Source organism: Necator americanus, chromosome III (genome assembly GCF_031761385.1).
Source record: "Necator americanus strain Aroian chromosome III, whole genome shotgun sequence".
NCBI lineage: Eukaryota > Metazoa > Nematoda > Chromadorea > Rhabditida > Ancylostomatidae > Necator > Necator americanus.
In genome coordinates, this window is record NC_087373.1 from 11888135 (window position 1) to 11914094 (window position 25960).

The window sequence follows — 25960 nt, forward strand, 5'->3', positions numbered from 1 at the left end:
AAACGATTGACTGTTTTTCCCTTTAATTTCAATGCTTCAACATTCGTAGATATTAGATGGAACGAAATTTGAAGGTATCCAAGAACTTTGCTCCTACCTTTTCTGTAGCCGAGATAGTTGAATTGATTTGAAGAAGTGTTCGATGAAATTCTAATGGTTTCATACATAGTTTCTGTCCAGTACGTAGACTCGGGAAGTGGTTCGTAAGTATCACGACGAAAACGCGAAACATTCACAAAAATAAATTCTTTGCAAATTCAGGGGTCACAACAACCAGACTGGTCCATTCATCTGAGAAAAAAAAGCAATATTTTCTTGTTCCACTAACTTAATGTATGCTCGCCGTAGGATTTTGATACATTAGAGTTTTGGGCTTGTCCAGAGTGGTTCGCCTTATTCCTATCTATAACTAGTGAAGAGAACCCAAAATCAATAAATCCATCAAACATTGTTTTTAGTTTTCTTCCTTTGTGAAGGAAGAAAAGATTGGAATCCAGGTGGTTTCTCCTATGTAAGGAACGTATAAGGCAAGAATATTATTGATGCACTCAGCACCTATTGATGACGTAAAAAAACATTCACAAAGTTAGTCGGAATTTGTGGACGACTCTACCCAAATTTTCCACAAATATCAAGATTTCTGGAAATTTATTCGAAAATATTTCGTGTTTGTGTTGAACAAATCGTAAGTGTGAGTGAAGAAAGTCAAGCAAGGAGGTATTGCGTGTCAACACTCGCTTTGAATATATGCCATCGTGTTTGATTTGCCTCGGCCCTAAATGGTACTCGAAAAGATTAACGCCGTCACTTAGTCCGGTTGGTTGTCATTTCTGTGGAATTTCTGCTCCGTGATGTTGTATTTATTACTTCAAACGGCAAAATTTGTTTTTTAATTGTGAAAATTTTCAAAATTAAATAATTTGTGAGTGTCCTGTTCAACCATAACCTACACTGCTAAATGAATAACTGGGACTACTCAACAAATTATGATTAAAAATGGAAAAAAATGATTTATGATTGTAACTTGAACATTTCGACTGATAACCGAAGCAGTTAGCGCTGATATTTCCCTTCCATATTTTCAGGACTTGAATGACATCATCCACAATTGTTTTGGATGTTGAAGGAATTCTGTTCAAGACCCATATAAACACCATAACTTCGGCAAAAGGTAGCTATTTCGAGCGCTTGTTCCAGAATGGATGGAGGGAACGTCTCGATAAGGTTAGTTTCAAAATAGCAATAATTAGGATTGTTCTATAAAAAATAATTGGCAACATAACAATTATATTATTGTTATTATTACTATTGTTATTATTATTACCATATTACTATTATTTAACAACAACAACATAACAAAAGTCATTTGTAGCATGGCCACCTGTTTATCGATCGAGACGCGACGATATTCCCATTAATTCTGAACTATCTTCGAGATGGAAATATTCCATTACCGAAGGATGAATACTATTTGGAGAGGATTTTAAGAGAAGCAAGGTAAGGAAGTAAAAAAGCAAATTTTCAATGTGTTCAGCTATGGATTTAAAAAATAAAAACAATATAGTTTTTCTGTTTTTCAGGTTCTTCAAACTGAACAATCTCTGCGCTGAGATTGAGAAAAGAATCGATCAGCTCAAAAACAGAAAACACGTAGGATTTCTGAGAACGAGAACTAAGTACGTATGGAAATTGATTTGCACAGGAAAAAAAAACTATTCCTTTGTATAAATTACTGATAAAATATCCAGAGTTGAGCATGAATGAAAACAAATATTTGTGGCTACGTTTCTGCTTAAGTTTTCGCATTCAGAAACCCAGATGAACGTTGAGATCGAAAACAACTGAAGCGAATTTCTTAATACGATTTATCCTTCTTAAAAGGGTTAAATCAATCCATCTAGCAATGTTAAGATCTAGTTAAATTTTTGAAAATATCTCTGGGACTTTATTCACTGTTTTAAAGAATTCTTCATTATTTTGAAGAAGCTCATGAGTATATTTTCGTAGAAGGTCTCCAAATAATAGAAGATTTTTGCTTAGTATCTACATATTGTTTTTCTCAAACTTCCTAAAATTATTTATTTTTATTAACGTTATTTTTCATTCATTCCAATAGGAACTAGACTCAGCTGAACTAATTTGGTCTCCTAAGGTTATTTTTCTGAAGATATTAGGTTGCTTTCAAAGAGAATCACCCTCAAATGAGGGAAGCGACGGATCTACGACTGGATCCCTCACCAGAACTTCTATTTCGAAATTTCGAGGATACCACACAAAATACATTCGCTAGTCTCAGTTAAAGGCATCACCCCACGAATTTTGGGTGGAATGGATTTCCGACGCCCAAAGACGACTCGATGGGTCATAGATTGCTGAACGGGAACGGTTGAGATCTCGCTCATTTCTTCCTAATCGCCGTAAAAAAACGGCCCGGAAGATGCCGTTTGAAGTTCAATTGCGGCGCGTGCACGAGGGTGACGCGCTCCAATAGAACTTCCGACGTTCCGAGGCGCTATTTTCTACAACGAGTTCGATTGGAGCGCGCTAGCGTTGTGCATGCTATCTTCTGGGCCGTTTTTTACGGCAATTAGGAAGAAATGAACGTTATTCCGCTCATCTCTGCAATGCCGTATAGTCTTTAACCATCGGAAATCCATTCCGCTCCAGATTCGTGGGGTGATGCCTTTAAACAGTGTCTTTTTTCATGGATTCCCACAGATCAGGAGAACTATGGGGGAAGGGGAAGTAAACACTAATTAGAAATTTATGCAGTTCGAAATCTATCGAAAGTGTATTTCTTTTAGTGGAAGCAGCAGTGAAATCAGTCCGACAAGTGTTCGATCAGAAACTATCTTCGATGTTGAGAAGAAGCCGAAAAGATTATCTCGTGGTTTACTGGAAAGCACATGTGAGTGTTTTGAGTGCGCAAGGCAAGTTATCCAACAAAAGCGTCTGCAATCGCTGTGAAAATTTTGACAGTGTGAATATTAACAGGAGGGATCGGTTCCAGTAATTATAGCAGATAACTTCCCAATATTGGTATCTTTCTTGGATCATAAATAATCATAGAAAAAAGTCTTGCATTAATTTATATTTTCTCTCTTCTTTTTTTCTTTTTTATTTTTTCTTTTTGTGGTAGTACTAGAGATTTTCTCCCATATATTTTTAAGCTTTTCTTGAAAATACTGTTGACGTTTGGGATACGGTATCCTTACATCGCTGTTATAACGTATAAACAGTGTAGCACGAGGTTCAAGCCACTGTGCATTGCTATAACTGCCCATAACTCTGTTGTTTGAAGACGCTTCGAGGTGAAGTGCGAACAGTGAGATGTGATATGTGAAAAGAAAATAATGAATGTAGAGGACTGGGCCCTAGGCTGTTAGTTGAAGCAATCTACTAGTTAAAGGCAGCATACCACGAATCTGAGAGGGTGCGGATTTCAGGTGGAGTATTCGTATACGGGATAATAGATCAAGGAGAGGAGGGTGATTCCGTCCACTTCTTCCTAATTGCCGTAAAAAACAGCCCGGATGATGCGTGCATGCGCAAGGCTGGTGCGCTCCAATCGAACTCCTTGTGGAAAATAGTGCGCCAGAATGCCCGAACGTCTTCCGAGCCGTCTTTTACGGTAATTAGGAAGAAATGGACGGGATCACCCCTCTCTCCATAATCTACGATCCCTTATACGAATACTCCCCCGGAAATCCGCACCATTCCAGATTCGTGGGATGATGCTTTTAAAATTCCAGTTAATTATATCGTTTGGGGAATGGTGGAAATCCCAAGCATGCTAAGAGAACAACAACAACTATAAATAAACCAGCTGCATCACTATCGCAATGTAGATAATGAGAAAAATGGAAGATACAAGAAAGTTTATTTACAGAAGAAGCATTTTTTGAAGGGAATTGTTATCCTAAAGGAAATTAAAGGAAGGAAGAGATACATTTAAGAGAAAAACTTTTTTTTCTACTATGAATAGTGTAGGACTTCAGTGTATGTAGGTTGTGATCGTTTCTGCCTGCGAAAGATGAGACGAGTACGTTGTTGAAATCATACACGTAGCATATGATGCTAAGAAACTGAGTAGAACTGTGTTATCAGGTGATTGTAATCTATTGAAGTTTATTTCTATTTTTCTCTCTGTTTCTCTTCGTTTTTTTGTATGAAAATGTTTCCAAGAATCTCAATCTCAAGAGGAAAAGTTTCTGTAAATGTCTCTAAGATCGAAAATATTGCATGCGTGATTCAGTTCTAAGCAGCAGCAACACTCTCGTTTGAATTGCACTTCGATATTGGGGCATGGGGTGAAAACAGCAAACTTCTGAGCAGTATTGCATAGATACTAAAAAATAAAATAGCCTGTAAATTGTTATTTCTGTTTGGAAGTATTCTTTTATTTTATTGTGTCCGAAATTATACGGATTTCAAAAAGTCTGGAAACTCCTAAACTTTTCATATACACATACGTCATGCTTCGTCTTCACAACAGGTAAACTCAAAATCGATTCGTTCCGTTCAGATCCGGAAACGCCATTGGTTCCAATGCGTAGGAGAGGTAAGAGCAAAAAACTCGACTCGATAAGTCTACCCAGGAACTTCACGTGAGTTAGAATTAAAACGCGCCATTTAGAGAGGAATCTCCTATGTAGGATTATCTCCAGTAACAGATAGGATTCGAGTCGTAGTTTCCAAATATCACAGCAACGACGCAAAATGTCTTCTACAAATCCAGGATCCAGATGGATCAATAGCAACACGCTAATAAGTTAGCTCGATAAAGCAACCCTCTGAATTCTTACAAGCATTCAAGTGAAAATGTAGATGTAATTTGGACATCACTTTTCGTACGGGTGAAGTGAATTACTTGGCTGGATAACCTGATCGGTCAGTCTAGTGGTTCTGATCCTTCTGATTTGCTGTACTGTAGTGAAAATTTTGTGCTCTCATTCTAGCATTTGTTAACTACGTGCCCGGCACTTTCTGCAACCGTAGAAAACCTACCACCAGAAATGTTCCCTTAAAGGCAGCATACCACGAACCTGGCGAGGTGGGAAAATCTAGAGTTGGGGTTGTAGATTGTGGAATCCGGAGTGGTTCCGCTCATCCGAGCGCAATCGGTCGAAGGTCAGTGATGCCTTCTCACCACCCTACTCCAGTGAAACCAATGCGTAGGCTGCTGAGGGGACCAGAACGTGTACAGGGAGGAGCGTTATAAAGTGCCTCGTAATAAACAAAGTTTTTCCCATGCTGTTTCTTACGACGACTAGGGAGAGATGTTGCGGAACCTCCTATGATCCCGCAACCTATATGTAACCCCATTTCTGATTTTTGCCGCGGTTTCCCTAACCACGTCGTATTCGCGGTATGCTGCCTTTGGATGTTCTCTTTAAATTAGCCCTCAAATATATTATCTAGGCATGTTGCTCACGTTGGTTGGAATGGGAATGGTGTTATTTTTGATGAGGATCTCCTCGATAAACACAGCACAGTACAGGCGATTATCGATGCAGCAAAGAAGACTGATCTTGGTGTAAGTTTAATTCCTTCATTTGTTTTAATAATTTGATTTATTTATTACCTGACCTCTTCTTTCTGATCTCTCTCTATATGCTACAAATTTAGCCTGTATACAACGTTGTGAGCGGTGACAATGGGAACGACAGTAGCCATGCTGTCGAAGTCGTACTTGCTGGATCGCTTATGCAAACAAAAGATCCACTATACAGTAAACCACAGAAAAAGGCGATCAGGCCACCACCGAAACGACTTCCGCACTTTTCCAACAATGACACAAGTCGATAAATAATTGTGTCGGGAATAAAAGAGATTTCTTTCTGTTGAGTCATTTCAGCTCCACCCCCCCCCCCCCCCCCCCCCCCCCCCCCCCCCCCCCCCCGCGCCGCCCCCCCCCACCCGGGGCCCCCCCCCCCGGCCGGGGCGGGCGCCTCCCTTCTACGAGCAAAGCCACCACGACGCGGCGCGACACCGGACCTACCATAAAGACCCGCCAGGGGCACCGCGCCGCCCACGCCCACTACAGCGACCACGCCAACGACGTACACCGGCGCGCCGCCCACGGCTCCAACCCCAACCCAGCGCGGGCGGCCCGGCGCCGGGGCCACCCGGCGGCGACGCCGCAACACAACCGCGGGGGGGGCACGGCGCGCGGCCGGGGACACCCACGCCGCGGCCGCCCCCCGCGCCGCCGGCAGCGCCCGGCCCGCGGGCGGGGGGCGCGTTCAGCTAGTCCTAATAATTTCACGTTATGTCACACTACAACGATCCATCCTTGCTTAAAGGCATCACTCCACGAATCTGATGTGGTACGGATTTCAGGTGGAGTATTCGTATACGGGATGGGAGGCTATGGAGGGGAGGAGGGAGGGGAGGTAAAAAACGGCCCGAAAGATACGGCTTCAGGCGTTCTAGCGCACTATTTTCAACAAGGAGTTCAACTGGAGCGCGCCAGCCCTGTGCGGCGCCGCATCTTCCGGGCCGTTTTTTTACGGCAATTAGGAAGAAATGGACGGAATCACCCCCTCTCCATGGTCTCCCATCCCGTATACGAATAAATTCCACCTGAAATCTGCACCACCTTAGATTCGTGGGGTGATGCCTTTAAAGCAACTTGACATTAGAAAAAAGGTACTGTTTGTCATTTCACGCAGTCAAGCTTTCACTAAAAACCACGACTTCAGCCTCGCACGCCGCCCCGCAAGGGAGATTAGATGTACAAAAAACAGGGTACGGCAGTGGATTCTTATTTAGAGAAAGTGTGCGGGTTTGGTCTCATTTGGCTGGTTTAGAGAAATTGTAGTTTCTATGCTGAGACTATTTTCTCGAAGGAATGATAATTTTGCTCAAAGAAACGGTATCTCGCGGAATGTTTTCTTGGAGTTGTTCGAGTGTGGATTTCAAATCCACGTCACAGCAAGATTCGACGACATTCAGTTTGGTGGCACCACGAACATTAGAATGTAAGGCAGGTTTGATCTGTAGAACGTATTGCATCCCGTACATCTCGAGGTTCACGAGAACTCTCCAGTGAATTGTGAAACAGTTCCAGACACAATCAGAAGATCTGAAAGTTATTTTGACTCTCAGAGTCGGATCTGCTCCCCTCGTTACATCACTTGCATGATGTTCTCTGGCTTGGGTATACTTTCACTGTTCAGTAAGTTAAGCGAAGTTTAACAAGAAAACCTGATGATTTTTTGATAATCGTCAACACACTGCTACTTACGATCCTATCTTCCCTTTATTCAGCTGTCTGCTGTCTTACCACTTTGAGGTTTCAAAAAGAACGGTAACGATGGGGACATTTTCTGCATGGTCACATACATGTTTTTTGTGGCACCAATTATTCGAACCGAGTCCGGAATTTCCTACCCATTCAGAGCTTAGTTCCCATAGCAGCTGTACTATGATTCTAATGCGATAGAATAAGGCTAATTTATATTTATTTTTAATGTCTATAAGAAACATTTACATTGATCTATTGAAATAGCTAGATAGCTATTCATAAAGCAGAATATTATTATGAACGATAAAAGATACACCCGCTAATGTTTCCGAAGCATTCCTTTACAGAAAGGACATAACATGCGCATGCCACAACTATAACTAAATTTTAAAAAAAGACGTATTCGCACCACACCTCCACTACCTTAGAAAGATGAGGTGCTTGAAAAAAGTAACATGATACAGTAGACTTTCTCGATCTAGTGGTGATGATCCTATCTTTCTATTTTAGTACAACCTAGAAGAGAATGTGCGTGCATAGCCTGCATAATCATCTGTTAGATTGATAGGATCTCTTGCCAAGGCTTTTTTCTGACAAAATCCAGAATTTTCGATTCTCGATCGATACCCATAATGTATCGTATGGTATTCGTAGAACATTCTCGAAGCGTCTCCGTAAAAGGTACAATAGAGTGAAAACGACATGAAGCACGGTGCAGTTGCGTAAGCTGTTGCGCTCGAAGCGGTGCGTTGGAACGAAGCGGTTGGGATCGCGGAAGGATCCTCGCTAGTACCATCCATTGCTGCAGCTCGCGATGGTCTCACGTCGATTCCAACCGCCATCTTCTAAGCGCTGCTTCGAGCGCAACTGCTTACGCAAGTGCGTTCTTCGTGCATCATGTCGTTTTGACCCTATGTATAGCCGATATCCTTCCATAAAATCAAGCACGATTTCAAATACACAAAAACAGTTCCAACTCAGCCACCACAAACGGCGCGGCGGTAGTGGAGCGACGTCAACAGTTCGTAACGTCAACAGCGCATTGAGAGAGGCTAGCACTACCATCAGGGCTGTCCACCGCTGGTTCGCTCGCTTCGTAAGAGTAGATACGGTGACATGCACCTCTACAAGGCCCTACTCTGCTGCTTCTGCAGCTCCACGGGAATGCTGTACTACGAGCTGCTCTCACAATGACACACGATCACCGCTGTCACTCATGTCACGCAGCTCCAAAAACTCGCGGAAACTGCTCGAGAAAAATTGTCGAGACAACTCACCTGCTCACAGAAGACATTTCAACAAGAGTTTTGATGAAGAAATCAATTCCAAATCCTTGAAAGTCCTCAGTTTGAAAAAATGTATGAGAAGCAGAAGTTGCTAAAGCTGCTACTCGCTAAAAACAATATTTTTCTTCACTGTTTTGTACACCTTCCAGCTCGCGGAAACTTTTGCATCTCTATATCACGATACTTTAAATTTGTTGGATATAAATAGTTGGGCAGATTTTTCTACTGTAAGCTCACATTCCAGTGGGTTTTCCGAATCATTCTAGTTGCACATGAACTAAAATGCTCGACCACATTCTACTGGAGTCTGAATATCAGAGCACCAATGGTGTAGCGGTATCATTGTACCCTCCCACGGTACAGACCCGGGTTCAACTCCCGGTTGGTGCAAACTTTTGCGTTTCTCCACTCTGGTCGTTTGTAGTCATTGGATTTGAGCTGGTGGATAGATAAATACCTCTAGCATCCATTAGGACGATAAGAAAGTCTTGTCAAAATTTCTTGAAAAGTCCAGAACTTTCGATTCTTCATCGATATCCACGCTGTATCACCTTGCAGTTGTGGAATATTCTTGAGGCTTCTCTGGAAAAGGATATATAGCCGGGTACCCTTTCTTAACACCAAGCACGATATTGATTTGAAATGCAGCTTTGAGCTCTGATCTTCTATGAATAGCGCGGTGGCAGCGGAGCGACGACAGCAGATCTTAACATCAGCAGAGCATTGGAGGAGGGCACCACTACCACCAAGCCCACCAAAACTGACAAGACTCTTACCAACCTAATAGTATGGTGAATGAATCAAAGAATTAGTACACTTTATAAAGAGGTGATTGACTAACTGATGTTTGATATGAGGCTGTTCTCAAATGGAGCCGGAACACTTAAGCATACGTTAGTTTGGTTGAATGCACCATGTGTTTTGAATTTTCGATATGACTATAGTGCGGTGCAAAATCCCTAATTTTCCTGGTAGCGGGCTAGAAACGAATCATCAGAGAAAGCCAATACCACCACCGTATTTCTAGCCTGCGAAACCCCCAAACAAACACCCTTGGCAGGATATCTGACCTTGTAGGATGCCGCGAACGTTTTTTGGAAAATAGGCTGGTGCAAAATCTTAGGTCCACCTGAGAATTTCCCATGACCATGGTTTTCCCATGTAATGTTAGGTTTAAATAGGGCGACGCAAAATCGTCTGCTCTAGGGCAGCTATGTTCTAGTAATTCCAAATCGTTTATATCTCTCGTTTATAGATAAGCTCTATGTGTGATTCGTCTTTTCGTTCATGTACAACAAAAGTAAAACGCATATTTGATAGAATCCTATAACTAAAAATAGAATCAGCTCTGCCCATTAGATTTTTAGCACTTGCCTTCCAATCACAACATCCCGATCGAAATCATTACGTAGAGGTTCTACTGGAACCTTTACCGTTCGTCAACTCCTGTGACAAGCTCGATCCCCACATCTGAAGCTCCATCACGCAGTGTCCCCTCGGAAGTACGAGTCGCTATCAAGAGCACGAAAGTGGCACAGCCCCGGATCTGATTCTATGTCAGCAGACTTTCTTTGGGCTGATGGCCATTCGCTTCATGTAATTCTAGCGGTGCACATGATGTCTTATCTTCAAAAAGAAAGGATCCTAGACCAGTGGAAGACCTTACAAACCGTTCTTATTTACAAAAAAAAAAGTGACCGAGCTGGAAGGTGTACAAAACAGTGAAGAAAAATATTGTTTTAGCGAGTATTTTTTTTTACTTTTTTTTTTTTTTCATTTTTTTCAAACTGAGGACTTTCAAGGATTTCGGAATTGATTTCTTCATCAAAACTCTTGTTGAAATTCTTCTGAGAGGAGTTGTCTCGACAATTTTTCTCGAGGTTTTTTTTTGGTTTTTTGTGGGTTGGGTAACAGGGTGGAAGGGGTGTTCGTATGACCGAGAGCAGCTCGTAGTACAGCATTCCCGTGGAGCTAGAAGCAGCAGAGTAGGGCCTTGTAGAGGCATGTCACCGTATCTACTCTTAAGGCGAACCACGCAACGATTTTAAACTGTTGACCTCCACCCCGCGCCGTTTGTGTGCTGTTTGCAGAACTTTGTGCTAATTTTGGAAGGATAGGTCAAATATTCACCAAGAGCGTCCTCACACATAAACTAGGAAGCTTAGAAGATGAAGGTTCGACCTTTAAGTGGACCACGCGAGCTGAGCCATGGATAGATCCTTCCGGGTTCCCAACCATTAACGCACCGCTTGGACGCATTTTTTTTTAATTATTATCCAAAAATGTCGAAGGTCATATTAAAGTTTTACGGCGATCCTATACCGCCTAAGCCCCTTGCTCTATTACCTTCCTCAACTATGTACAAAACTAAAAGATAGGATCACCCTAGATCGAGAAATCTACTGTATCATTTTTTTTTTTTTTTTTTTTTTTTTTTTTTTTTTTTTGTTTTTTTTTTTTTTTTTTTTTTTTTTTTTTTTTTTTTTTTTTTTTTTTTTTTTTTTTTTTTTTTTTTTTTTTTTATATATTTTTTTTTATTTTTTTTTTTTTTTTTTTTTTTTTTTTATTATTATTTTTTTTTTTTTTTATTATTTTATCTTTTTTTTTATATTATTTTATTTTTTTTTTTTTATTATTAAAAATAATTAATAATTACCTTTTTTTTTTTTTTTTTTTTCATAGTACAGCAAGGTAGTGGAAACGAATCTGAATACTTGTCTTACACGCAAACATTATTTTAGCACTGGTCGATCAAGGCGTGGACGTCTCGTACGTGAGGACATTAGCCAATTGCTACGATTGATCCACTACTAGGATACAGCTTTTCCACCACCCCCTCGGCAAACTCATTGGAAGGGTGGTACGATAAGGCGATAGTATATCGCCTAAGCTGTTCACACCTGCACTTCAATGGATAGTGAAATCACTCTATTAGGAGAAAAGAGCGTACGTGTTGGTAGAAGATTCCTTTCCAACCTTCGTTTTGCGGACAACGTCGCTATCTTTTCGACAACTACCATTCAAGCAGAAAAGACCTGAAGGAAACACAGTTCGACTGTTCCTGTGCTCTGCTATGCAGTGGGCAGACACTGCTGCCATGAAGCTGCTCACTGCCCAAAGATCCCTTGGGATATGCCTTCTAAAGTTTAGTCGGCGCACACAACACCTAGCCTGTCTTCGCAGCTCCGACTTAAAAGCAGTGTCCCACCTTACGGCTCACGTACCTCATCAACGTCACTCACGAAACTTGAGAACATCTTGGGTGACAATGATGAGAGAATGAAACGAGTGGAAAAGATGCTTGGGCCCACCACATCCAGTGAAGACGAGCCATCTAAGTATCTAAGTAAGTAAGTAAACATACACATACAAAAGCTATCCTGCTGAAGTTTGTTTTGTAAAGGATCGGATAAGTTTTTTTGGTTCCGTGGACCAAGTGGAACCGACAAGTTGGGATGACCTTGCATCGTTTTCACCAAAAATACGATAATCAAACTTTCTCACTTGAAGGCTTCCTCATATGAAGCACAGAGGAGACAAGACAGCTCACTCACTTTGGGCGGGGCGTGACGTGAGAATGATTCATAGAATTGTTGCAACTCTAGAATCTCGAACTCTAACAAGAACACTCCGTTGAATAATTGAATAGCTTTAGACCAAACCGAACGATGCGAATGTTAGCTTTCTCCGATATTCTGCTCATAGAATTAATAATCAGCCGCTAATGATCCTTTTTTTGGACTCGCTGTGTGCTGTTTTCCCCGTTTGTGCTTCCGAAAACAGCGGTTACGATAGAGAAACTGAACATACAGACATATCTTTTTTTGTTACCAGTTACTCTGAACTAACCATGGACGAGTTCACAGTAGCATGAGTTACGTATGCAATCTGGTTCTAATAAGCTCGACTTCAGTTTAGTCTCATATCAGTTGTTTTTTTTTTCAAAATGCCGCAAATTTATATTTGTTTGCTTTTGATGTCCGCAAGAAAAGCACATATCAGCTAAATCTCATTAAATATATCTATTTATTGATTTCCTGAAATTGCCAGGCAATTATACAGCCATAAAGCACAACATCATTGCAGACAATGAAATATATACCAACGTTCGTAAAGCATTTCTTGTTATAGAACTATTATGATACAGTATGAACATATACAACTACAATTTCTTAACGAATTGCAGTTGAATCTCCATAGCTGCAGAGAAATGAGATGCCACAAAAAAAAGCAGATTGCAGTAGGCTGAAAAAAAGCTCGACCATGTTGTCAATTAGTAATGGATAGGTTTTTAAAAAAGTACCTTTTTAAAGCTATAGAACACGATCGAATACTATTTGACAGGATGAGATGGATAGGATCCATGTGAATACTGCTGTGTTCGCCGGCGATAACAGAGCCATTTTTGAAAAAATATAGGTTGATAGGTGGGCATTCGAGGTGATCACGAACAATAAAGGAAAATAGTTAAGCATATGTGAGTTAACCCACCACAATCATCACAATTACACCCACAATGAAAAGTGCAACCAGTGATGCAACTGTGATCCCTTGATCGAGTGCTTCCATAGACGTTATCGGTGCTGGTAAGGTCTATTCGGCGAAAGTGAGTAAGATGTTGACAAATTCCTAAAAACCACGGCACATGCGTGCATAGAAAAGAAAGAAAGGAAAAGATGCTGTTAATTGCGAATCAGAAGAACACAATAAGTGTGTATGTAGTACAAAATGGAGGATTGATTGATCGACTAAAATCACATCGTCACCACTGCAGCCTTGTCACCCTGGGTTGCATTCTAGTCACTGGAAAATGAGTCGTCCACATAGAAACTCCCTTCTCCAATCGATTGATTTGAATGGGAATAGAATGGCGACGAACACTGACCGGAAACGTATTCACAAACGGATAAAACCACATAAACTAATGGGCAATCCTGGAAAACTACGTAGGGAAGAATGGTCGCGAAGGCAAGCACCAAACAAAAGCAAAAAAGAGAGCAGAGCAAAGAAAATAGACTCTCGGAGAGGCTCTCCGGCCAGCAGCGCCCAAGGCATAGAAATGTAATAAATTACAAGAAATTGAACAAATCACTGACATATATGACAACCAGCCTTGCCTAATAACACAACTAACCACATCGAAAAAAACAACAACACCGCGGTCCAACAACTATCCAACAGCTTAAGCCTGTCAAGCTTCAAAATGAACAGAAACGATTTTGAGTAGATTTAACTGAGTCGCAACCAAGTTTGTAAATACACCTCGTTCATCTAAGTTTCGGCCTATTTGCCTTCGTCAGAGCCTGAAAATAAAAGGAACAAGAGAGATTCAGGTCTTGAGGTATCCTGTCATCCAAAGAAATGCTCCATAGCAGATAGAAAAAAAGATAATCATTAAATGGTTGCTCACAATTTTATAACACAGTTTTATTGATAGACCGACGCAAATAAACATAAACATTCTGTATATCGAAATGAATCATCGTAATGGAACCAAATATTAAGATCATGATCCCCTTCAATATGATCGCTATCGCTCCCAAGATTATATAGTTGCACAAAAGCTCTAAGATAATGATGGTCCTCATTTCTGTCAAGAGGAAAAGGACAAAGTAGTCAACATAAGCATTTCTTGATGGTCAGAATAATTAATTGGTACTGCAAAATGTTCAGCTCCCATAACCTAGTCGATGCGATAATCGTCAAGACGGAAACGATCTCGCCCAGGTTGAACAGCAACATTTTGATCGCTCCGTTTTTTGTCCGATAGTGGTAAATGATATCTACATGATTAGAATGGCCAGAAATCTCGATCCGAACGCAAAGATTCTCAGAATCGCAGGAAAGAGGAGAGCTCTGAGTAATTAAATCGGATACGAGGAATGAAGTCCTTGGGACGTATTAGTTGCATTTTAATATATGTGAAACAGAAAATAGTGCAGCCATGAGTTCGTTTTTTTATTCTTTTTTTTATTCTTCTTTTTTATCTTGAGAACTGTTAAAATCACAGGCAATCAAAGAAATGCGACACCTGACGATATGGCCTTAACATGACAGGTTTGTCCAATGTGCAGAGATTAGAAATGTTAATGGCTTTCCTTCCTCCAACTGTGGGCACGAAGGAGGAGAAAAACATCCCAAGCGTTCGCAATCCTTTTAGGGTTTTTCAGTATAAAAGAAATAATAGAGATCCGTGCATCGTAAGATTTAGTAACGTTAAACTTCGCGGTTAAATTGGCGCAACACGAATAGTAGGTGTAGTAACCCTTTTTCAGCACAGCAGCACTTCCATTCTGCATGAAGCATTGAATAAAAGTCATTTGATGCGAGGATATTTCTAATCACGTGATTAAATGGCTTTATCCCACTATCAGAAAATCAGCACATCCCACCTTTTTCCAATCACTCACTTCTGATTTCATCGCAATGGACGGTGGTGCATCTGCTGAAGAATTGCTCGTTAAGTTTGAAATTGGTCTGCCTTACATAGTTTTCTTTGCAAGACAAAATTATGGAATTATGTCACATCAACTAAAAATTGCAGAGAAATCAGAGAATTTGACATCAAGTTTGACATTCCATAACATTGGTTTACCACCTTTGTTAATAACTGCTGCTGATGATGGAACAGTTGATGCTCACATAACAGCGATACGAGGTACTCTATTATGGGGTTGTGAGGGATGGAGAGTTTAAACCACGGGTACATACATATTGTTAGAATTAGGATGAATTCACTGAGTGAATGTTCGCAACGCGACATCAATCAAAAAGACATAGTTATACAGCTCCACGTGTCAGTACTATCCAGAGAGATTTACGCAATCGGTATCGGAGTTGAGATGATGGATGTGAGGTTGTGGCTTAAAGCTTATTAAGATAGATGTTCAGCATAGTGCGGCCAAATGAGATTTGGATAGGAGAAATAAACGATAAAAATTAGAAAAAAAGTGGCATAGCCATCGTTATAAAGCTTGGAGTCGGGAGAATCAGCAGTGGCATTCACAGCATGATTACGAGATAGACATGTATCAACCTATTTGTTGATTCAGTCCATCTGTTGTCATTCTTTTGCATACCCTTTTCCATTATTTTTTTGCGTATTATGACCTGTGTTCGAGAACAGAACGATAGAGCGTTTTGTAAATAGTAAATTGCTGAGAATTGGTACACACGACAGTGTTAATACATTGTGCTTTGAGACCATATCAACATCAACAAATAAGTTCCACCACTCCATCTGTGACTGGAAGCCTGAAGCCTTTATATAGGTTTTGAATCTTAAATAAGAGACACAGTAATATCAAAGTACTCTCTATGATAGTCTTGATTCCTCCTGAGGAAGGTGACACGACAGCGCCACGAAATGCTGGGTGGCAGAAGTCATCTAAGCTGCCAAAAACGGAAAAGGACTACGATGACGATCTGTACATACAACGCACGTGCGCTTGCATCGCAGAGACCATTCATCATGATAGTGCAATCCAGGAAGATCAAATACGATGTAATCAGACTGAACGAAATAAGACAACGCAACTCGCTGAATGGCGTATGAAACTGGAGAAGAACTGCTCTTAGGAACATGAGACAGTAGAGGAATTGTGTCTTTTTTCTATTTTCTCGTCAACAGGTATATGGCAAAGTGCATCGACTCCTTCGAGCAACTTACGATCCGAATCGGACGTTTGCGGATGAGAGGATGTGGTTTAACGTCAGCTTTAAACATCTTTTTCGCTTACGCGCCAACATCAAGCTACGAAGTCGAGGTTTTTATGTGTTTTACAGAAAAGCTAGTACTTTTTACAAGATCATCGCTAGTAATTTCGTCGCCAAAAATTGGACCCAGGAAACCCTAGAGGAACTTCACGTCGGAACCGATGGCCTGCAGTTGAATAAGCAACTGGAGAGGGTTTCCGAGTTCAGCACGAGCGGCAAACAACTACGGATTCGCATTAAGGCTCCGCAGAGAGGCGATAAGAGAAGACCACACAGAGGAAAAGGCAGTGTTGGCTGAAGCTTCAGAGGCGGGAAAGAGCAGAAGCTATGTTAAGACTTTCATCAAGACAAAAATGATCTCAAAACAAAATGAGAAGATCTCAATATCTGCAGAGTCTTCCGCCAGTCTTTATCAACAATCTGGTCAGGCTCTTTATGAGTTACCTATCGGAATGAAAGATTCCCAATCAAGACAATCAAGACCATGGTATTGTATAAGAACAAGAATCCATACGGCATTGGCACATATCGTCTGTTTACTGTCCGTCTTTTTTCACATGTGATCCATAACAGGATTGAGAGCGTATTAGATGGCGGACACCCACGAGAGCAAACGAGTTGTGATGAAAACGGTCATGCATGCCTTTGACAACCGAGCAGGGCAGAAAGTAAGAACCAGCACGAAGAGCTTATAAGAGCATCAAATATGAAGAAAAAGACCGGAGACACACGGCTACTTTTTTACCTCATGGACTGTACTTTCTGCTTTGAGCATGCTTCAAAAACCTAGGCATAGGAGAGAGTGGATTCTATTTTGTCCTACGTCAGCGATCGAGGATTAGAGACGGCACTGCATTTACCGAAGAAAGTAAATCAAGGACTGTCGGAGATGTTATGCACTCCAACGACATTCGTTGTAACAGATCTGTAAGCGACTCATATCCACGTATTAAACGCACAAAAATGGTCGGACTTCATCACAAGGCCCATAAAACAAAAATTCTATTCTCTTCGTGTCCCACGCGAGAGGAGAACACAGTGATCGATCGGAACGAATAAAGGAATTACTGGTCCCTACTCTAGCAAGTAGATGAACAACGAGAGGGAGTAGTGAACAAGGTGGTAAAGGTGACAGTGTTCAAAGTACGAACCAATTTTCCCTCTACCATTTGTCCACAAGGAACGAGGCAATTCTCCTCCAGTTGCTTAATCATTGATCTAGGTAGCCTTTCATAACGCCTTTCAGTAACCTATACCGTATACCTTCTATCTCATACAGTAAATTCATATCTTTACTTTCCGCCTTGTAGGAAATCAACAACATATCACCTTGATCACCTTGACTCCCGTTGATCTTCGAACTGGTCGAGCGGGCGCCAGTAATTCTTCCATTTGTCCCGATCGCGTGCCAGAGTAGCCCAGTGGTTCCTCCTTTCGCGTGGGACACGAAGAGCATCATATTTTTCTTTCAAGGACTTCGTGAAGAAATCTGACCATCGGGTCGGCGGTCTTCCTGTAGTGCGCTTGATATCGCGGGGAACCCAGTCGCTCACGGCTCTGGTCCAACGGTTGTCATTAAAGCGCATCACGTGTCCGGCCCACCTTATTTTACTTTCCTTGGCAAACGCGGCGGCGTCTCTAATCTTCGATCGCTGACGTAGGAGAGAACTTCGAATCCCGTCCCTCACTTGCGTGAAACGGGATACTCCTAGCATCACTCTCTCAATTGCGCGTTCAATGACGCTCACCGCGTTTTCTTCCTGCTTGCGAAATGCCCAGGTTTCCGAAGCATAGGTCAAAGCAGGAAGTACGGTGGTGTTGAAGAGGTGAGCACGGAGCCGGGTGTTCCTGGTCTTCTTCACTACATCCTCGATGCTCTTGTACGCTCCCCAAGCCGCTCGTCTCCTCCTGCCCAGCTCGGGGGTCAGGTCGTTCATCATGTTCAGTTCCCGACCCAGATAAACGTAGCTGGTGCACTCGGATATGTTCGTTCCGTTGAGCGTGAATGGGGCATCCGAGACCCATCCGTTCCGCATGAACATCGTCTTTTGTAGATTCAGCTGAAGACCGATGCATCCACATGTTTCGTCGAATTCGGTCAGCATTCGTTCCGCTTGGCTGATGCTAGGTGTTACCAATACGATGTCATCAGCAAAGCGCAAATGGTGTAGCTGCCGACCATCAACCTTCACTCCCATGTCGTCCCATTCCAACTTTCGCATTGCGTTCTCGAGGGTGGCTGTGAATATTTTGGGTGAAATTGTATCACCCTGTCGGACCCCCCTCTTCACGTCAATGATGATGTTCTTGTAGAATGGCGAAATTCCGGTCGTGAAGTTACTGTACAACTCTCGAAGTACCTTTATATATTGAGTAGGGACGCCTTGGTTGTCCAAGGCTTCCACGACCGCTTCCGTCTCAACCGAGTCGAAAGCCTTCTTTAAGTCGATGAAGGTGAGACAGAGCGGCATCTTGTACTCTCGTGATACCTCGATGAGTTTCGAAACAGTGTGAATGTGGTCAATCGTGCTGAATCCTTTTCGAAACCCTGCTTGCTCGCATGGCTGTCCTTCATCCAAGACTTTTTCAATCCTATTAAGGATTACTCTTGTAAAGAGCTTGTAGATGACGGACAGTAGGCAGATTGGGCGATAGTTGCCGATGTCATGTGGATCTCCCTTTTTATACAACAACACGGTCTTGCTGGTCTTCCACTGTTTAGGAACCTTGCATTCCGACAGATAACGTGTAAAGAGCCTCGCCAGGGTGTTGATGAGTACTGGCGGAAGGCTCTTCAGGTGTTCTGGTCTTATTCTGTCGGGACCGGGTGCCGTACGATTTCTTACCGACGTGATAGCATGTCGTATTTCGGACGGGAGAACCTCTGGAATGACTTGTCCATCTTCCCTCAGATGGTGAGGAGGCAAGTGGACATGGCTTTCGAAGAGATCAGAGTAGAAGTCGTAGATGATTTTCTCCATCCCCCTTCTCGATGCAATGGCTGTTCCCTTTGGGTTCCGGAGAGCAGTCATCCTCGTCTTGCGACTGGCGAAGTCTCGACGGACATAGCGGATGCTTTTCCCCGCCTCTGCAGCTTCAGCCAGCACTTCTGCTCTTCTCTCTTTAAGGTCTTCCTTTATCGCCTCTCGGCAAAGCCTTGCGAGCTCGGACGTGAGTTCTTGGTCCCCTGCGGCTCGTGCTGCTCCACGCTGGCGTATCAGCTCAAGAGTTTCAAGAGACAGGCGCCTCTTGGTGGTTTTAAAACTCTCAGCCTTCTTCGCGCAGTCGTGAAGGTGTTCGACAAGCCGGTCATATTCCTCATCGATGTTGTCCATTGCGGAATCTTCCCAAAAGTCGGCTAGCGTAGCAAAGAGATCCCAGTTGATGGTAGTCCTGGGATTTCTCTCTCTGAACTTGGCGGCTTTCTCTGCTCTCCTTGTGAAGGAAAATCTTCCTCGGAGGAGGCGATGGTCCGATCCCGTGTAGAACTTTGGTACAACACCGACGTCCGTCAGGCAGAACCTTTTATTGACGATGATGTGGTCTATTTCATTACGGTACCCTCCACCAGGTGACTCCCACGTCCAGCGTAAAGAAGAGGGCTTCTGAAATTGCGAGTTCCCATGGATGGTCTTAGTCGTCATGATGAACTCGGAGAGCCTCTCTCCCTGGTCATTCCATTGTAGGCCGTGGGTCCCGATGTGAAGTTCCTCCGGCGTTCTTCTTGGGCCAACCTTAGCGTTGAAATCGCCAACTATGACCTTGTAGAAGGCATGATCTTCTTGGTAGAACTTCTCCAGGTCCATATAGAAAGCTTCGACTTCTTCTTCTTCGTAGCTTGATGTTGGAGCGTAAACGACGAAGATAGTCAAAGCTGGTATTGGGCCACATCTTCTCACCCGCAGACGTCCGATTCGGGTCGTAAGTTGTTCAAAAGAGTCGATGTTCTTTGCCATACTCGTGTTGACGAGGACGCCAACTCCACCAACACCTCTACTGTCGCATGTTCCTAAGAACAGTTCTTCTCCAGTTTCATATACGGCGTTGAGAGGGTGACGTCGTCTCGTCTCGGTCAGTCCGATGACGTCGTACTTGATCTTCTTGGCGTGCATCATCAGATCTTCGATGGCCGCTTCCGATGCAAGCGTACGTGCGTTATAAGTACAGATCGCCATCCTAGTCCTTTTCCGTTTTGGTAGCCTACATGACTCCTGCAACCCCGTCCTACCTGGCGCTACCGTACCAGGCTTTCCTCCGGAATCAGGAGACTCTTTTCTATTACTGTGTTTTGCTTAAAATTTTAAAACCCATGGGCAGGTTGCAAGCCTCTAGTCCCATGAGTTTCTGGGAGAACTTTCGTTCTCCCGGTGTGGACATGTGGAGCTTATTTGTTGGAGGCGACTCCAAACCCAACTGGCTCAGCAGAAACAGGGAGTCCATCCCCTGAATCCACCTGCGTCTCTGGGCAAGCGCAAGGTCGCTTTTGGTCCGCGATTAGCCCCCTATCCGCCACCCGGGGACGCGCCACGTAGCCTCGCGACTAACCGGCTGTGATCTCTCTAGAGAGGGAGATCCGTGGCAACAACATATTAGTGCGGATTTTCTTGGCCAGATGGGACCATCTTGACGGTCGCTTGATAGTGTCCCAGTGCGGGGCATTTTTCATTGTGCAGCATCTTAGGCAAGTTGCCTATTTAGGCAGGTGGCGCCTATGCCCCGCACCTAAGGCCTCAACAGAAGCTTTAAAGTGGTCGTTATTTCATCTCTCGATCCGATGAGAGTTTTGCGGTAGACGGTACCTGCAGATGTGTCTAGAAAACGTGAACCGATCGAGACTAAAAGAAAATTTCATTTACCCTAAAATCCCATAGATAAGAGCGGTCCATAGATAAGAGCGGTTTGTGCTAGAAAATGAAAATTGACGTTTGTATACGTTTTTTTTTGGCGTTGTGTGCTCATGATTATCGCAATAATAGCCTACAACTCTACCTTTATTCTTACTGTTTTCTATACTCTTTCTATCCTGTATCACCTGCTATGAAACGTCGTAAATCGTATACAGCAGCTTTCAAGCTAGACGCCGTCAATTATCGTGATTTGCATGGAACCTTGGCAGCGGCTAGACATTTTGAAGTCACTGAAGCAATGATAAGAAAGTGGGTTGTTGATCGACAAAATCTTCAAGAGATGCCAGCAACGAAGAGAGCCCGACGATACAAAAAACAAAGCGTTGAAGAAGTTGAAGATGCCATCTACAACTGAGTTGTCAAAAAACGAGAAGAAAATAGAGCTGTCACGGTGAAAGAAATAAGGACCAAAGCAAAGGAGTTAGCAGAAGAGCATGGTCACCAAAATTTTAAAGCATCTGCGCATTGGTGCATCCTGTTTATGGCGACAAAAAAGCTCTCTGTACGAAGAAGAACAAGTGTCGGTCAACCATTACCGTCTGACCATCTACAAAAATGCTCGGATTTTCGAAAGTTCGTTGCAGCTGAAGCCTTAAACGTATCCTCTTTCAATTTGGGAAATATTGGAAATATTAATGAAGTACCAGCTCCCTTTGATATCATCTATGAACGGACAGTTAATGTGAAGGGACGAGAGAACATTAAAATTGATTCTACCGGCCATGAGAAATCTAATTTTATTGTGAAAACAAATGAAAAAGGTTGGATGAATCAGGAATTGATGAAAGAATGGATCGTTGAAGTATGGAACAAAAGAGAAAATCACAATTCCGACCCTGATCGCTCTTTGCTGATATTTGATTCTGCTCGTTGCCACGTAACTGATGAAGTGAAACAATTTTGTCAACAATATAGCAAAATTGCCGTAATACCAGGAGGATTGACTAAAATATTGCAACCCCTAGACGTCGGCATCAACAAGCCGTTTAAAGACCACTTGAAAGCTGGCTGGGAAAAATGGATGAGAGATGAAGCTAAAGCAACTTACACAAAAAGTGGAATAAGGAGAAGGATGAGCTACGAAGAAGCTGCATTTTTAGTTAGCGAAAGTTTCCAATCCATTTCATCTGATGTTATTCAACATAGCTTTGAAAAAGCATTGTGTGATTTGGAAAATCTCAAAAACGATTTTGCCATGATGAATATAAACGATGATGACGAAGTAGAAATTGGAAAAGTTTAGTGTTATGTTTAGGTATGTTGGAGTCCTTGTTGTTTAATATACAAATAAAATTTTAAAAATATTTTTTCAAAATCATTTTTTACCGGTAAATTAAACCGCTCTTATCTATGGAATTTTACTGATCGAATGGACTCTTCAAGTTCTATCCAGAGATCAAATTCCGGCATTTCTAGAGGGATTCCGGCAGAAATTCCGTTAAAATCGCTATTTTTCTATATGAATCGTTTATTAAGTGGGCGGAGTTTAGAGTTGAGGGGCGGAGCTTCTTCTTAACTTCTTCTCCGATTTTTATTTATCCATACATCAAGTTAGAGGGGTGACTGCATTCAATTTCAATTTCATTCCAATTCATTTTTCACCGGTAAATTAAACCGCTCTTATCTAAAGAAAATTTCATTTAATAGTAAATGTAACAAGGATGGAAACTTTCCACTCATGTTCGACATAGATGAGAAGGAGAAGGGAGAAGTAAGATAAACGAATGCTGTAGTGGCAACGGGCTGTTGCAGTGTTAGACGGCTTGTATCTTTTTAAATACTTATGATGAGGAAGAAGTTCATGAGATGATACAAAGTAAAAACCCGACAATTTGGTAATGTCTTGCAAATTAAAGAAGAAGATACTCTGGTCATTCCATCGTCATTCCATTAATCAACTGAACTGTCCCGTATAACAACACTTATAACAACACAGGACGCTAATATACTGTTTCCATGCGTGGTTAACCTACCATGGTGCCATGTGTTGTCATGTAGGTTTTTCCATGGCACTGAACTTATTTTGTAGCGAGTAACTTTTGCTCCACAATTTTTGTTTTATGTAAAGCAGTGGATCGTGACGTTTGTGCGAAAGTACTCACAAGTCCTTAAACAGTAATGGGAATCCCAACACATTAGGAAAGAGATACACTTTTTCTATCATTTTTTTGAACACATTGTTTGAACTCCTTTGGAACTCAACGTCGTAGGACCTGATAGAGATATTATAAGCTGTGTTCAATGGCAATGTCCCTCAAAAGGCACTCTATTAATTCTTCTTAATTTTCTCCCCAATTGCAATCTTTCATTGTTTTTCTAATTATTCTGATAACGTGCTACAGGTCCTAACCGACTTTTTCTCTCACAAAAATTGGCTAACGTTACCAAAATGTCTTTTCAATGGGAACATAATCCGCCTATACCATTGCCCGAAAACGCAGTGGGTACGTCTACACAGCTCTGATGATTTCTACATTTTTGAAACGAATTGTCTATCAACGTTGATCATCATTCTGGAAGTGCACGTTTCCAGGAAGATTTGCTATGATTCGTTTGCCGGATTACAGAGGTTCGATGAGATGGATGAGGGGAATGATAGTTTCTCGTCAAAAAACATTTGTGGAGGTACTTCACTGCAAATAATTGTAGAAAAAATCTTAGTGCAATTTTTTTTTCTGAAGGTTTTCGTTATCGACATTGGAGGAAAGGTTGCGATGCCATTTTCAAGCCTTTTCAAAGTAGGTATCGAATGGATTCCGATTCCACGTGAGTTATATTGGTCTATTCTGCTGTTTTTGGTGCGGTTCTCATATTTATAACGATAGAACCTTACAAACACCAGATTTTCTTCAGCCCAGGCTTTCCCTGTTCGCCTTATCAACTCGTCGCTTCAATTGTCTCCTATTGATGTGAATCAACTACTCTGGAAAAAGGTTAACGTGAGAATCGGTAACGTTACACGTTACGTATTTCATTTAATAGAAAACTATCTGAACGCAAATTAAGAGTCTTTCGACGAGACGGATTTTCTCTGTGACGAGTTAAAATTTTATACAGTTGAAAAGGATTTGGTTGATTTGAGTGATATTCAGGATAAGAAGTTGGAGAGGTTTGTGGTTTGTACAGTCTGCTCTTGCTAATCAGTGCTGTAATCTTCTCCCTAGAATTTGTAAATTTCTACTAATTAAATCCAAATAAGACTGCGGGTTCTGCGTGAGCTTCAGAACTTAGTCGCGACAGGTATTCCCGAACTGTTATTCAGGCAAACATATCAATTGCAGAAACAGCTGGATATTCATCTTTACAAATGTACATTTATAATCCGGATCTGGTCATTACCCAGGAAGAAATCGTTCTTGGATATTGGTCGGGTAAAATTTAATTGAGGGAGAGGGAGGCGCCCTTTTTTCTTGAAGTAAATAACTAGATCACACCTAAGACCTGAGCGTCAAACCTAGAGGATTTATGGCATGTAAGCTACAGTTACTAGGAGAAAAAAAGTAAGATAGAGAGATAGAGCGTCGACAAATAAGAGCGCCACTGAGTGCCCCCCACCTAACTACAAATATTTTCCCCAATTCGCCTACAGAAGCCATTCCCTCATGTCGTTATCGCTTCTCCCGCGTGCATTTGTCGGATTGGACAAACTGTTTTAGATAGGAATATCTTGGATTCATTCTAGTATGAGCGAGGAACAATTTTTGTAATATCCTAGTTCACTCACTGAAGCCTAAAGATTTATATTCTCCATATCATTATAGTATTGTGACTGAGATCAAATAGTGTTGGTCCTCACAGATGTCCGCTTTGTGTTGTTTTCAAGTCGTGTTTCTTCCCACATGGAATATCCTCTATTCCTTGAAACTTCAGCTTCATCATAGATAAAGAATATAATGCTGGTGGCAATTTTGATCTCATTGGCGGTAGATCAACGAATTCGAAGATTCGTAAGTAGTAATGGTTCTAACTATTGTTTCAGGATTCTGCAATTACGGTTTTATGCAGGATGGTTACAAGAAATTCGTGCTGTACTCGGGTCAATACGAACTGAAATCGGCGCCGGTGCACAGGCGGCTGCGTTTGAAGCGGCGCGGTTTGAGATAACGGTTGGGATCTGTAGGGTAGGTGCGATCCTCGTCAATCATCGCTGTTATTCGAGTGATGCTAGCGATGGTCCCACCTCAATCAAAACAACTTGCACCACCTCGCCGCTTATGTAACTGCAGCGAGTTTCAGGTCGTTTTGACTCGACCACATGGCTCTATTTTACTTGACTTTTTATAGAAATACCTGCGATTCTTGTGGCATCAATGGGATTATGCCTTGCTGCAGTCGCAATCGCTTTCATTATATTTGTGATCATAGAATATTTGAGCAAGAGGACAAAAAAAGAGAACAAAAATAGCAAAAGTACACAATGAAGACCATATGGACAGTTGTTTTACGTTGGTTTTGTGTTCATACTTTTAATAAAGCAACGGTATGCAAATATATACTAATCGTTTAGTTATTTTTCAAAAACAACAGCTGCAGCGTTTTTAATCCATGCCGACTTTTTCCATTCTCAAAGTGCAAATTGTGAGTTCTTTTGTGACCACAAATATAGCAGAAAGTTAACAATTTTTCGTTCCATTTTCAGATTTACCTTGTCCTGCTACCGTACTCTACCGTGATCACAATGCAATTTATTACCATACTTTACCAGATGTACATCAGTAAAACGAATCACTAGTTAAAATTCCATTGTTTTTCAGCAAAAAGACAAATATTTTGTTAATAAAGCTCGGCGATGTTTCTGTAGT

The 25960-nt window shown here is 41.9% G+C and overlaps 7 protein-coding genes across 9 annotated transcripts; 6 read left to right on the forward strand and 1 right to left on the reverse strand.

Moving 5' to 3' along the window:
* Positions 1-1092: 1092 nt before the first annotated feature.
* On the forward strand, positions 1093-5808 carry RB195_009317 (uncharacterized protein; the record flags this gene model as incomplete). Its single annotated transcript, XM_064189823.1, has 7 exons — positions 1093-1224; positions 1373-1497; positions 1581-1676; positions 2805-2908; positions 4526-4607; positions 5422-5536; positions 5629-5808. 7 exons carry the CDS (start codon positions 1093-1095, stop codon positions 5806-5808), a joined length of 834 nt encoding a protein of 277 aa, XP_064047406.1.
* A 9153-nt stretch (positions 5809-14961) lies between these two features.
* Positions 14962-16113, forward strand: RB195_009318 (uncharacterized protein; the record flags this gene model as incomplete). Of its 2 annotated transcripts, XM_064189824.1 has the most annotated exons (3): positions 14962-15010; positions 15080-15193; positions 15881-16113. In XM_064189824.1, the coding sequence occupies 3 exons, from the start codon at positions 14962-14964 to the stop codon at positions 16111-16113; spliced, it is 396 nt and encodes a 131-aa protein (XP_064047407.1). The 2 variants fall into 2 exon arrangements, with proteins under 2 accessions (XP_064047407.1, XP_064047408.1); XM_064189825.1 differs by lacking the exon at positions 15881-16113 and having other exon boundaries at positions 15080-15231.
* RB195_009319 (uncharacterized protein) lies at positions 15853-16113 on the forward strand (the record flags this gene model as incomplete). The annotated part of the gene is made up of 1 exon (XM_064189826.1): positions 15853-16113. The coding sequence occupies one exon, from the start codon at positions 15853-15855 to the stop codon at positions 16111-16113; it is 261 nt and encodes an 86-aa protein (XP_064047409.1).
* Positions 16114-17585: 1472 nt separating this feature from the next.
* Positions 17586-20426, reverse strand: RB195_009320 (uncharacterized protein; the record flags this gene model as incomplete). Its single annotated transcript, XM_064189827.1, has 1 exon — positions 17586-20426. One exon carries the CDS (start codon positions 20424-20426, stop codon positions 17586-17588), a length of 2841 nt encoding a protein of 946 aa, XP_064047410.1.
* An 862-nt stretch (positions 20427-21288) lies between these two features.
* Positions 21289-21513, forward strand: RB195_009321 (uncharacterized protein; the record flags this gene model as incomplete). Its single annotated transcript, XM_064189828.1, has 1 exon — positions 21289-21513. One exon carries the CDS (start codon positions 21289-21291, stop codon positions 21511-21513), a length of 225 nt encoding a protein of 74 aa, XP_064047411.1.
* A 126-nt stretch (positions 21514-21639) lies between these two features.
* On the forward strand, positions 21640-22401 carry RB195_009322 (uncharacterized protein; the record flags this gene model as incomplete). Its single annotated transcript, XM_064189829.1, has 1 exon — positions 21640-22401. The coding sequence occupies one exon, from the start codon at positions 21640-21642 to the stop codon at positions 22399-22401; it is 762 nt and encodes a 253-aa protein (XP_064047412.1).
* Positions 22402-22617: 216 nt separating this feature from the next.
* On the forward strand, positions 22618-25877 carry RB195_009323 (uncharacterized protein; the record flags this gene model as incomplete). 2 transcript variants are annotated; one of them, XM_064189831.1, is made up of 10 exons in its annotated part: positions 23548-23602; positions 23692-23783; positions 23840-23924; positions 24012-24107; positions 24165-24267; positions 25029-25105; positions 25443-25489; positions 25551-25603; positions 25666-25736; positions 25798-25877. In XM_064189831.1, the coding sequence occupies 10 exons, from the start codon at positions 23548-23550 to the stop codon at positions 25875-25877; spliced, it is 759 nt and encodes a 252-aa protein (XP_064047414.1). The 2 variants fall into 2 exon arrangements, with proteins under 2 accessions (XP_064047413.1, XP_064047414.1); XM_064189830.1 differs by lacking the exons at positions 25551-25603; positions 25666-25736; positions 25798-25877 and adding exons at positions 22618-22633; positions 25164-25279 and having other exon boundaries at positions 23501-23602; positions 25443-25517.
* Positions 25878-25960: the final 83 nt, after the last annotated feature.